Source organism: Leucoraja erinacea, unplaced genomic scaffold, assembly GCF_028641065.1.
Source record: "Leucoraja erinacea ecotype New England unplaced genomic scaffold, Leri_hhj_1 Leri_117S, whole genome shotgun sequence".
Taxonomy (NCBI): Eukaryota; Metazoa; Chordata; class Chondrichthyes; order Rajiformes; family Rajidae; genus Leucoraja; species Leucoraja erinaceus.
In genome coordinates, this window is record NW_026575429.1 from 51,292 (window position 1) to 65,101 (window position 13,810).

Below are 13,810 nucleotides of genomic sequence, written 5' to 3' on the forward strand. Positions count from 1 at the left end.
GTGAGCAAGTGATTGATCAAACTGAATTACCTTCTTGCCGAAAACATTGTGAAAAATACTAAATGCGCTGAATTCCACAGGGAACATAATTAAGCTCGTAAATCAAAAGATTTAAATGCGTGAAAGCAGGGGAGATTGCGTCAACATCACGGCCCCATGCATTGTTGCATGTCTAAAAACGTTCATTTAAATGACCGTTCAGTCACATGCCACAATACCTATTGTGACAGATACAAGAAATACAAATGGCAACCAACATTAAAACAAGTCTAAACATGTTTTTTAAAAAACACCGTCATTTTTGGAAATACTAAATACCAAAATAACATTTAACGGTAACACTAAATTCCGAGCATGTCAGACTCTCCTCTTATTTTTAGATTTCACCATGTTTTTAGTTTTAGACTACATCTCCATGTTGCAGCATTCAAGTTATCAAGAATTGCAACCCAATGGTTGACAGGACCCTTTTCCCCCCCACAGTGGAGATGATGTACTAGAGGGTAGACAAAAATGCTGGAGAAACTCAGCGGGTGAGGCAGCATCAATGGAGCGAAGGAAATAGTCGACGTTTTGGGTCGAGGCCCTTCTTCAGACTGATGCGAGGGTGTGGTGGTGGGGGGGGCGGGAAGAAGAAAGGAAGAGGTGGAGACAGTGGGCTGAGGGAGAACTGGGAAGGGGAGGGGGAAAGAAGGAGAAAGGAAGAGGAGAAAGTAGGGACTACCTGAAATTGGAGAAGTCAATGTTCATACCCCTGGGGTGCAAACTACCCAAGCGAAATATGAGGTGCTGCTCCTTCAATTTACAGTGGGCCTCACTCTGGCCATGAAGGAAGCCCAGGACAGAAAGGTCGGATTTCAGTATTGGAGGGGGAGTTGAAGTGCTGAGCCACCGGGAGAGGTTATAGCTTAAGGTAAGAGGGGCAAAGTCTAAAGATGAGCGCAGCAATTTTTTTTCCTTTCCTTACGGAGGTTGGTGGGTGCCTGGAACACGCTGGTGGTTGAGCAAATATGATAGTGGCATTTAGGAGACTTTTAGATAGGCACATGGTTATGCAGGCAACGGAGGGGCTCGGATCACATGCAGACAGAAGAGGTTATTTGACATCATGTTCGGCAAAGAAATTGTGGGCAGAAGGGCCTGTTCCTGTCCTCTACTGTTCTATGCATAGCTGTTACAAATAGGGCAAACGGAATTACAGAATTCATATGGCATTATCTACAGTTTACATTTCAATGTCTTTCTAAGGCTTAGTCTACACCAGGGGTGGGCAACCTTGTTCTGCATAGGGGCCGGGACGCATGTCTGTGAGCGGATGGCGGGCCACACCCATCACGTGTCCACATTGATCCCGCCCCGGATGGCAGGCATCAAATCACGTGTTCACAGAAGGCAGACAAAAATGCTGGAGAAACTCAGCGGGTGAGGCTGCCTCATGCAATCCTTGCATGTCTCACCCGCTGACTTTCTCCAGCATTTTTGTCTACCTTCAATTTTTCCAGCATCTGCAGTTCTTTCTTAAACGTGTTCACCGAAGGCGCCGGGCTGTGCCGTGCCGGTGGCTTTGCGCAACATGCGGTACAGCCAGAGCTCGCCGCTCGAGGCCGCTGTTCAGGGCAACCAGATGATAACGGGGGTAAATATCCGCCTGCAGGCCGGATGAATTCGGGCTAAGGGCCACATTCGGCCCGGGGGCCGCAGGTTGTCGACCCCCGGTCTACACTGATAATCTGAGTTCCTAGACATTTCTAAATAGCAGTTCAACAGATTTTATAGGAATCTGAGCAGTAACTTTTTCACACAAAGGGTGCATGGAACGATGTGCCGGAGGTGGTAGTTGGGGCAGGTACTATCACAATGTTTTAAGGAAGATTTAGACAGGTACGTGGATAGGACAGGTTTAGAGGAACATGGGCAAAAATCAGGCAGGTGGGACAAGTGTAGATGGGACATGTTAGTCGTTGTGGACAAGTTGGGCCGAGGGTCCGATTTCCACACTGTATGACTCGATAACATGCCAAACATTGTTCTGAATCCCAGAACATAAACATGAGCAGGTCAACCAACCCGTGTTTTTTCACCACACAATGAAAGGGTGGCGGAGACAGACAAGACAACACAATGACAATAATGCTTTATTAGCCAAGTATGTTTTGCAACATACGAGGAATTTTATTTGCCAAGTCAGTCATACAAATAAAAAGCAACGGAGCACACAAAACACATTTTAACATAAACATCCACCACAGTGACTCCTCCACATTCCTCACTGTGATGGAAGGCGAAACAAAAGTTCAATCTCTTCCCTTTGCTCTCCTGCGGTCGGGGGCCTCGAGCCCTCCCTTGACGGGATGATCTTGACCTCCGTAGCCGGCGGTCGGGCCCTTCCGCGGCGAGGCGATCAGCTCCTGCATTGGGAGGGATGTCAGCTCCCCCGCGCCGGACGATCGAATCCTGCGTAGGGGCTGGTCGAACCTTCCCCGATGTTGGAGCTCCCGACATCCACGGCCTCTCCCAAGACGGCGAGCTCCCGATGTAAAGTCCGCAGGCCGCGGTTGGAGCGACTACAGGCAAGGGATCGACTCCGATGCAAGTCCACGCCCGGCGGTGGGGCCCAAGGTCAGTCCGAAGAGGCCTCCAGCTCCATGGACGGTAGGCCGCAGAGCGACCGGAAAATGAGATCTGAAAATTAATCGCATCTCCGGCAATGTAAGAAATTGGAAAAAAAAGTTTCCCCCGACCCCTCTCCCCACATAAAACAAACCGGAGAACCTTTGCACAAACTTTTAACACACACTAGAAATAAAAAAGACAAAAAAAAGACTGTTGGCGAGGCTGCCAATTGTGCCCTCGAGCACAGAAACAGTCCATTTGCGTCTCTCTGTCCCCAGCAACCAGTGCAAACCCATCCGTCATAATCCAGCACAGTGAATGGCGGTGTGGCTCAGAGGGCCGAATGGCCTACTCCTGCACCATGCACGTGCCGTCAGGGTGGGCAAGGTAGGCAGTGCCTACCCAGACTAAAATTATAATTATAATAAATATATAAAACATATATAAAATGGTCATAAATAGTAAAGGCACGGGAGAGTTATGCCTCCCATAGAGATCGATCTCTTAGGGAGGCATAATTCTCCCGTGCCTTTCATCAGCAGTACGTTTTAAACGCTGAAGTATGTGCTACTCACGTGCCGTCGACGCTGCTTCAAGCCATCAGTGGGAACGGTCCGTAAAGGCAGCTGAAATTCTGCCTTTACACTGTGGACTGCGTGCATGTGCACCAGCCTACTGCACATGCGCAAGTTTAATGTTTTTTTAATAAAGTCGACTGACAGCTCACCGAGGAGAACAATCTGCGCATGCGCGGTTTCCACGATTTAAAAAAATAGACGTCTGACAGGTCACCGGGGAGAAAATAATCTGCACATGCGCGTTTTTCAAGATTTTTAAAGAATCACAGCCTACCCTGGCTAATTACTCATGGCACGTGCCTGTCCTATACCTATTGTCACCTACCAACACTTGACCTCATACATGGTGTTCGTGACTGCTTCCACCACTCCTTCAGGCAGAGCATTCCAGGAAAAGAGGACCACATTTACCAGCTGGTAGTGCTGCTGTCTCACAGCGCCAGAGACCCAGATTCAATCCTGACTTTGGGTGCTGTCTGTGTGGGATTTACACGTTCTCAAGATTCACGATTCAAAAGAGTTTGTCATGTGTCCCTGATAAGACAATGACATTCTTGCTTTGCTTCAGCACAACAGAACATAGTAGGCATGACTACAGAACAGATCAGTGTGTCCATATACTATTGTATAAATATATACACACATTAATAAATAAACTGATAAAGTGCAAATAAACAGATAATGGGCTATTAATGTTCAGAGTTTTGTCAAAGCCTAGTTTAGTAACCTGATGGCTGTGGGGAAGTAGCTATTCCTGAACCTGGTCGTTGCAGTCTTCAGGCTCCTGTACCTTCTACCTGAAGGTAGCGGAGAGATGAGTGTGTGGCCAGGATGGTGTGGGTCCTTTGATGATGCTGCCAGCCTTTTTGAGGCAGCGACTGCGATAGATCCCCTCGATGGAAGGGAGGTCCGAGCCGATGATGGACTGGGCAGTGTTTACTACTTTTTGTAGTCTTTTCCTCTCCAGGGCGCTCAAATTACCGAACCAAGCCACGATGCAACCGGTCAGCATGCTCCCCTGCCAACAAGCGAGTTTCCTCAGGGTATTCCAGTTTCCTCTCACATCCCAAAGGTGTGTGGATGTGTGTGGTTAGTTAGCCTCTAGAATAGTGCCCAGAGCATGTAGGGAGCAGAAGAGAAAGTGGTAGACAAAAATGCTGGAGAAACTCAGCGGGTGAGGCAGCATCTATGGAGCGAAGGAATAGGCGACGTTTCGGGTCGAGACCCTTCTTCAGACTGATGTGGGGGTGGTGGGAAGAAGAAAGGAAGAGGCAGAGACAGTGGGCTGAGGGAGAGCTGAGAAGGGGAGGAGAAAGCAGGGACTACCTGAAATTAGAGGTCAATGTTCATACCGCACAATATGAGGTGCTGCTCCTCCAATTTACAGTGGTACTCACTCTGGCTATGGAGGCCCAGGACAGGAAGGACTGATTGAACCTCTGCCGCACCTGGAAAGACTGCTTGGGTCCTTGAATGGAGTCAGGGGGGGAGGTAAAGAGACAAGTGTAGCATTTCCTGCGGTTGCAAGGGAAAGTGCCAGGAGAAGGAGTGGATTGGGTGGGAAGAGACGAATTGACCAGGGAGTTACGGAGGGAGCGGTCTCTGCGGAAAGCCGACTGGGGAGGAGATGGGAAGATGTGGCCAGTGGTGGGATCCCGTTGGAGGTGGCGAAAATGTCAGAGGGGTATTTGTTGTACGAGTGGGGGGGGGGGGGGGGGGGGGGATGGGGAGTGAGAGCAGAGTTACGAGGTATAGAAGAGACCCTGATGAGAGCCTCATCTATAGTAGAAGAGGGGAACCCCCGTTCCCTCAAGAATTAGGATATCTCCAATGAGAAACCTGAGCGAGAGAAAGTGAGATATCAAAGGTCAGTGCGGACACCATTTGCCGAAGGGGCTCGTTTCCATGCTGTATCTCTAAAATAAACAGTCACCTGGTACCTCACATGCAGCCAATGAAGGCGTAAACATTTCAGAGTGCCAGTAATCTTTTCTTCTGCTTCCCACAGCAGCCTGGGATAAATCTCATCCAGCCCTGGGAACTTCCAAGTACTGCATAACTCATCCTTTATCATTGACTAAAATCTTACTATCGAAGTCAGGCTAACCGGCCTATAGTTTGCAATTTTCCCAATCTTCAGGAACCACTCTTAACTCTGGTGAGTCTTGAAATATCACAACTAATGCCTCCACAATCTCTGAGGCCAGAACCCTGGGGTGCAGTCCATCTGGTCCAGGTGACTTTTCCACCCTCAGACCTTTGTTTTCCAAGCACCTTCGCCTTGGTAATCGCCACTCCACTAACTTCCACCCACTGACTCTCTGGCACGTATTACAGACACGTTGCTGGTGTCCACTGTGAAGACTGATGCTAAAAAGTTATTCAATTCCTCTTCCATTTCTAGATTTCCCGTCATCACTTCTCCAGCGGCCCAACGTCCACTCTTGCCTATTTTTTTACTCTTTATATATCTGTAGAAATTCTCGCTATCATCTTTTACATTATTGGCTAGTTTACATTCCTACTTCATCTTTTCTCTCCGTATTGTTCTTTTAGTTACCCTTTGTTGTTCTTTAATAAAACAAATCTCAATCCTCTGGCTTCCCACTAATCTTTGCAATGTTATACAATACAATAATACATTATTAGACAACTATGTTTTGCAACATACAAGGAATTTCATTTGCCAAGTCAGTCATACAAATAAAAAACAACAGAATACGCAAAATACATTTTAACATAAACATCCACCACAGTGACTCCTCCACAATCCTCACTGTGATGGAAGGCGAAAAAAAGTGCATTCTCTTCCCTTCTTCATCCTCTCGCAGTCGGGGGCCTCGACCACTCCGTTGACAGGACGATCTTGACTCCTGTAACCTGCGGTCGGGCCCTCTGCGGCGAGGCGATCTGCTCCTGCATCGGGGGGGATGTCAGCTCCCCCGTGCCGGACGATCGAACCCCGCGTCGGGGCTGGTCGAACCTTCCGCGACGTTGGAGGTCCTGGCATCCACGGCCTTTCCCGAGACTGCGAGCTCCCGATGTAAAGACCGCAGGCAAGGAATCGACTCCGCTGTAAGTCCACGCCCCGCGGTGGCGCCCAAGGTCAGTCTGATGAGCTCCATCGATGGTGGGCCGCAGAGTGACCAGAGAAAGTGGAAAAAAGTTTCTCCAGGCCCTCTCCCCACATAACACAAACCAGAGAACATTAAAACAAACTTTCAAAACACACTAAAAATAACAATATAAGACGAAAAGACAGAGACTGTCGGTGAGGCTGCCAATCGTACGGCGCCCCCTGGTGGTTTATATGCTTTCTCATTTGCTTTTATGGTGTCCTTGACCTCCCTTGTCAGCCATGGACGTCTTATTCTCCCCGGAATCTTTCTTCCTCTTTGCAATGAAATGATCCTGCGCCTTCCGAATTATCCGCAGAAATTCCTGCTGCACCGTAATTCCCACCAAAACACCTTTCCAGTGAATCTTTGCCAGCTCCTCCTCGTGCATCTTGAGGTATTCCCCTTTGCTCAGCTGTAATACTGACACATCCGATTTCATTCTCCCGATGTGACGCCAGAGATCCCCGTTGGGACGCGAGTCACGCAACCCTCACCTAACTGAACAGGCACGGCCGGCAAGTGGGAGTGCGACTGCAACATTTTTAAAGTTTAACACGGCAATAACTTGTAAAATATAAGATCAATGTGAAAGCACCTCATTCTCCCTCTTCAGTCCTCTATTCCCCTCCCCCATTCTCCTCCCTCTCCCAACCCTCCTCTACTTCCTCCGCTCACCCCCTCCCTTCCCCCTCGCCATCACTCTGCCTACCTTAATCCTCCTCCATTTCCCAGCACTCCCATCCACCTCCTTTTCACCCTCCTTCTTTCCCCTCTCCTCCTCCCCTACTCTTTCCCCTCAATCACTCCCTCCATAACCTCTCTCCCCTCCCTACCGCCTCCTCTCCCACTATCCCCCACTCCCCATCCCCTCTATCCCACTCCCCCCCCCCCCATTAAAAAAAAAATGAAATTCTCAATGAAAATCCTGTTTTTTCTTTAAAATAACCTAAACACAATGTTAGTCTGAAGCCTTCGGTTTGAAGAAGGGTCTCGACCCGAAACGTCGCCTATTCCTTAGCTCCATAGATGCCGACTCACCTGCTGAGCTTCTCCAGCATTTTTGTCTACCTTCCTTGATCTGATCAATTGACACCAAGTACTAAAGAATATAACAATGCAGATGTGATTATTTTAACTTCAATTTCCACTGATTAACTCTTGCTAATAGGGCACAGGATGTTGGAATTGTGTTGTTGGCTTTTACAACTGTACATGCATCATCTCTCATGACTTTGTTCTTCCCTGGTAAGCGGTTCTATAGTTAGCAACAAATATTGAGATTTCAATGAAATGAGCCCAAACGTTGATATTGAACAATGTTTTCCAACTAGCCAACATACCAATTTTACAGCTTAACATAGAAACATAGAAATTAGGTGCAGGAGTAGGCCATTCGGCCCTTCGAGCCTGCACCGCCATTCAATATGATCATGGCTGATCATCCAACTCAGTATCCCGTACCTGCCTTCTCTCCATACCCCCTGATCCCCTTAGCCACAAGGGCCACATCTAACTCCCTCTTAAATATAGCCAATGAACTGGCCTCAACTACCCTCTGTGGCAGAGAGTTCCAGAGATTCACCACTCTCTGTGTGAAAAAAGATCTTCTCATCTCGGTTTTAAAGGATTTCCCCTTTATCCTTAAGCTGTGACCCCTTGTCCTGGACTTCCCCAACATCGGGAACAATCTTCCTGCATCTAGCCTGTCCAACCCCTTAAGAATTTTGTAAGTTTCTATAAGATCCCCTCTCAATCTTCTAAATTCTAGAGAGTATAAACCAAGTCTATACTCACGACTATCCAATTACTTCATAAATGCAGTGAGGGTTTTTTGATTCAAGCTGCCTTTTGAGCTCAGTGTTCCAGATTCCCATCATCTCTCTTGGGAAGAGAGATTTCCAACCGTCTACCAGGCACCTCAACTCTGCCAGATAATTACTGCATTTTTGCCGAAATGCATTTACAACGTAGACCTGAAGTGGTCATGATGAGAATTTTAGTAATAGTATAGATAATTATACATTTATAACAACCCGACTGAAATACACAATTCCCTAGTTGAAGGCCAATGCGCCAAGAGCCTCCTCCACCATCCTGTCCACCAGTGACGCCACTTTCAGAGAAGTAACACCTGAGAGAGCAGATGATATGGAAAGTGTTTAAGTGTGATGAGATCTGTGTAGACCAAGTGTACAGTTGTACAGAGCCCTAGTGAGACCACACCTGGAGTATTGTGTGCAGTTATGGTCCCTTAATTTGAGGAAGGACATTCTTGCTATTGAGGGAGTGCAGCGTAGGTTTACACGGTTAATTCCCAGGATGGCAGGACTGTTATATGCTGAGAGAATGGAGCGGCTGGGCTTGTACACTCTGGAGTTTAGAAGGATGAGAGGAGATCTTTGAAACATATAAGATTGTTAAGGCTTGGACACACTAGAGGCAGGAAACATGTTCCCGATGTTGGGGGAGTCCAGAACCAGGGGCCACAGTTTAAGAATAAGGAGTAAGCCATTTAGAACGGAGACGAGGAAAGACTTTTTCTCAGAGAGTGGTGTCTGTGGAATTCTCTGCCTCAGAGGGCGGTGGAGGCCGGTTCTCTGGATGCTTTCAAGAGCTAGATAGGGCTCTTAAAAATAGCGGAGTCACGGGATATGGGGAGAAGGCAGGAACGGGGTACTGATTGTGGATGATCAGCCATGATCACAATGAATGGCGGTGCTGGCTCGAAGTGCCAAATGACCTACTCCTGCACCTGTTGTCTATTGTGAAGCTGCTACTTAGCCCAAGTCTGGCCGCTTTCTCTCTCCGACGGGAAGTGTTTTTAATCTGCCTGCCCATCCACTTTGGACACAGGCTACAGAAATAAGAAGTAAATACACACTCATGTTCCTCACAACAGGTTGGCACCGCGGTAGAGTTGCTGTCTTTCAGCGCCAAAGACCCGTATTAAATACTAACCACCGATGTTTGTTTACCCGAGCTGTCCAGAAATCTACACTCCTGCAGCAGGAGAGCCTTTATTCCAATAGAAAATTGCTGAAATAACTCAAGGGTCAGGCAGCATCCGTGGAGAATATGGATAGATGACGTTTCGGGTCTGGACCCTTCTGCAGACTCACAATTCTTCAGTCAGAAGGGCCCCGACCTGAAAAGTCAGCTATCCATGTTCTCCAGAGATGCTGCCTGACTAGCTGGGTTACTCCATCACCTTGTGTCTTTTTGTGTTAACCAGCACCTGCAGTTCCTTGTATCTTTGCTTGTGAACAAAGCTCTGCTCAAAAATAAGATATTTCAAGACACCCGAGTGTCCAAACCTTAAAACGTTCACGTACAACAATGCAAGTCTCAATGAACACCGTAAGTCATAGGAGCAGAATTAGGTCATTCGGCTTCTTTGAGTCGACTCCGCCTTTCGGAGTAGATCACGGCTGAATCTATCACTCTCCGCTTTCAAAATACCCATTGTCTTGACATCCACAGTTGCCTGTGGCAATAAATTCCACAGATTCACCACCCTCTGGCAAAATAAATTCCTCATCTCCATTCTAACAGTTCAAATTAGACCCAAAGGGCTTCTGAAATATCAATGGTTCAATAATTCTTTTATTGTCACGCATGCACTAAGCAGTGTAATTCTTGCAAAATATTTAATGTGGAGTCAAGCTGAAGAGAATCCAGACGAAGAACATTCTTGTTAAACAAAAAAAAACACGTATGGTCACAGTTTCAAGAGTGTGGAGGCTAGTGTTTAATTGTCATTTGTACAAGGAATGCAACATTGACTGCAGTTTAACAGGCACATTAACGCATCAACACAACAAAGCTACAATAATCAATATATATCAACAATAAATGAAACCACTAATACAAGGTAAGCCGACAATATTAGCTTCAATAGTTTGAAGGCAGAAATACTTTGAGATTCACCCATTCCGAAATCTTACAATCGATTCACTTTGGTAGAAAAAATTGAAGCAACATACTTTTATATGGCAGGATTGAAAAGTATTGGTATTTACAGGAGCTTGTCTAAGAACCATTAACAGTTAATACACAAAGCAATTCAGAAGACAAATGATTAAGAAGGAACTGCAGATGCTGGAAAATCGAAGGTAGACAAAAGTGCTGGAGAAACTCAGCGGGTGCGGCAGCATCTATGGAGCGAAGGAAATAGGCAAGGTTTCGGGCCGAAACCCTTCTTCAGACTGATGTAGGGTGGGGCGGGAAGAAGCAAGGAAGATGAGGAGCTAAAGGGTCCATGTGACGCAGCACCTAAAATATATGGCAGTCTGGGACATTACCTGTAGAGAAGAGGAGGCTACCTGAATGGAACAATGAGTATTGTCCTGAGAAGACTATATTTAAGAGGCCCTTGTGGCTAAAGGGATCAGGGGGTATGGAGAGAAGGCAGGTACAGGATACCGATTTGTATGATCAGCCATGATCACATTGAATGGCGGTGCAGGCTCGAAGGGCCGAATGGCCTACTCCTGATCGTATTTTCTATGTTTCTATGAGACATTGTACTAACTCAAGTTGAGAAGATCGAGAGGATGCCTCATCGAAACAAGTTTTGTTTACTTGCCTCTACAGGATTCAATGATACTTGATCAGCACCTCCACAGATGCTGCCTGACCCACTGAGTTACTCCAGCACTCTGTGAAACGTCACCTATCCATGTTCTCCACAGATGGTTGTAGGTTAATTGGCTTCTGTAAATTGTCCCTAGTGTGTAGGAGAGTGCTACAGTATGGGGTGATTGCTCGTCGGCACAGCCTCAACGGGGCCGAAGGGCCTCAGTTTCTCTAAAGTCTAAAGGATAGGTGATGTTTTGAGTTTGTCTGAACTAGTCTGAAGGATCCCGACCCAAAACGTCACCTCTCCATGTTATCCAGAAATGCTGCCCGACCCGCTGAGTTACTCCAGCACTCTGTGAAACGTCACCTATCCATGTTCTCCACAGATGCTGCCTGACCCGCTGAGTTACTCCAGCACGCTGTGAAACGTCACCTATCCATGTTCTCCAGAGATGCTGCCTGACCCGCTGACTTACTCCAGCACTCTGTGAAACATCACCTATCCATGTTCTTCAGAAATGCTGTCTGAGCTACTGAGTTACTCCAGCACTCTGTGAAACGTCACCTATCCATGTTCTCCAGAAATGCAGCCTAACCTGCTGAGTTACTCCAGCTTAATGTCATACTTTAGTGTCGCTTGCAGGTGGGTACAGTGAAATGCTTTGTTTTGCATCTAACCCAGTAAAACCATATATAGATGCAGGGATGATATTTTCAACGATTGTGAATTTGGAACAAATCTCAACAGAGACTTGAAGAAAATTTATCACGGAGATTAACAGATTTTTGGAATTTTCTACCCGAGGGGAGCAGAGATGAGCAAATTCTCAATAGATATTGATGCATCTTGTAGGATATTAAAATAACTAATAGATGTGGGGATTATTGCAGGAAAGAGGTGGTGTAATGAAAGGTTAGCTGTGGTCGCATTGGAGCCAAATAACATGCCACTATATTTTTTTTACGAGGGAGAGATGGATCAGCCATGATTGAATGGCGGAGTAAACGTGATAGGCCAAATGGCCTAACTCATGAATCAAATACTTGCGACTTAAGTTTTATTCCTGTTGTTGTCTTTTCACAGAGGAACGAGCAGTCAGAGGAGGTAGTTGAGGCAGGTAATAGAACAGCGCTTAAAAGACTTAAGAGACAATTGGGCAGATACATGGATTGGAATGGTTTAGAGGGATATGGGCTGAATACAGGCAAATGGGACTAACATAGATGGTGCACCTTGGCCGGCGTGGGCAAGTGGGGTGAAAAGCCTGTTCCGGTGCTGTGTACTAATCATATAAAATAATACTCGCAATAATAACCTGAAATTTCAGGAATCATATCCTATCTAAAGTACTGTATAAGGTAAATCTCCAGCCCTAATAAATATTATTTTAGTTACTAACTTTAGGAATACACCTATAATTGTAAGCAGTGAAGTATTAAAATTAGACAAAAATGATTTTACGATTGAGCAAATGCTCAATATCTTTGATAATAAACACCAACATGAATTAAAACGTGCTATGTTTAAACAAAAAGCTATATCAGAAAATCTGCTCAGTAATCTATTTCAGAGGAATTTGCAAATATACTGAACATTGAAATACCTGAGTATATAGGCATCCTGCCTGTCTGTCTTTGTCACACTTATGATCAAACAATGCACATTTTCCAATAGCTTGTCCCACTCAAACCTGGAAAAAGAAGAAACTTTCATGAGCCCTAAACATTTTCAACAGATACCCTTTGTTACACAAATCACACAATATGCAATACACTTCACATAAAACAAGCTGCTCTTCAAATTAAACATCGCACTATGTAAACGTCAATCAGAAACAGTGAATCAGTTAGAGTAGAAGTGGTCTATATGGTGTCAGACCTCACGGGCAGAGCATTGTCATTAGTCCTATCACATCGACACCCCTCTCTGTGACTTGCACCTTTTTAACCTCTAAGCGTTTCCTTTCATTATGTCAAGAATTTACACTAACATATACTGAATAACATAAGCAAGATCTGCAAAAGGACCCCACCCACTAATGTTAAGAATTGATCATGACGTAATCATTGGTTTCTTATGGATAATATCATGCAGAGTGCTTGTCCATATGCTGCCACTTCCAGGCAGACACTTACTTCACCAGTGCATGCAAGTTATGAAAAATGACTGCTCTTCCTGCACACACAAATTCTTGTAGATAATTGATTTAAACATTCATGTAACTTGGCTTGGAAACACCGGGCATCATGTATGGTCACATGCACATGCATCCATGTTGCCCACTGATGGGTTCACCCCAGGAATGCTGCAATCCCAAAATCTCAATCACTATAGTAAAGAGGAAGGAATAAGCTATAAGTATTGCTTTCACATGGTAAAACCCATCATCTTCAACATAACCTCATGAATATTCTTCTTCAGCCCCCTTCGGTCATGGCTGACCATGGGCGTCTCCAGGGTTGGAGGATGCCTGTGCGTGACTTTGTTTAACGTGGGGAGACTGGTGCACAAACAGCCACACCACGCGGTCCTTGACAGATCTGGGACAGGATCCAGTGGCATGGAGTCCATGATGACCGGAGACCCTTTTCTGCTGCAGCCGTCATCCGCCTTCCCAGCCGTTGTGACGTTAGCTCCACTAAGGTCTTCCGCCTGTTCCACCGTTGAGGTCTTGGTTGGATTGGCTCTTTGTCAGGGACCTCCCCCTCGACCGTACCGCCATGGGTGGCCCTACCAGGAGCACAGCTCCAGACGGCATCACTCTCAGGACCACACAAGCTTCTCTCCAACGACAAGGTGACAACCAATGGAGAAGCCATTAATATTAGTGATTTATTAAATAAAGAAAATAAGTTTTGACAAATCTTCAACCCGAAATGTTAATTTTCTTTCCACAGCAGATGCCTGACCCACTGAGTATT

The 13,810-nt window shown here is 46.1% G+C and overlaps 1 protein-coding gene across 6 annotated transcripts in view; it reads right to left on the reverse strand.

Moving 5' to 3' along the window:
• amd1 (adenosylmethionine decarboxylase 1) overlaps positions 1-13,810 on the reverse strand; it is a 61,183-nt gene that overhangs the window by 24,642 nt on the left and 22,731 nt on the right. For 4 of the 6 annotated variants that reach the window (XM_055665335.1, XM_055665334.1, XM_055665337.1 and 1 more), the window contains one exon: positions 12,493-12,579. The exons of the other annotated variants lie outside the window; for them this stretch is intronic. In XM_055665335.1, the coding sequence (XP_055521310.1) occupies positions 12,493-12,579 (87 nt within the window). The remainder of the gene's footprint in view (positions 1-12,492; positions 12,580-13,810) is intronic. 6 annotated transcript variants of the gene reach the window in all.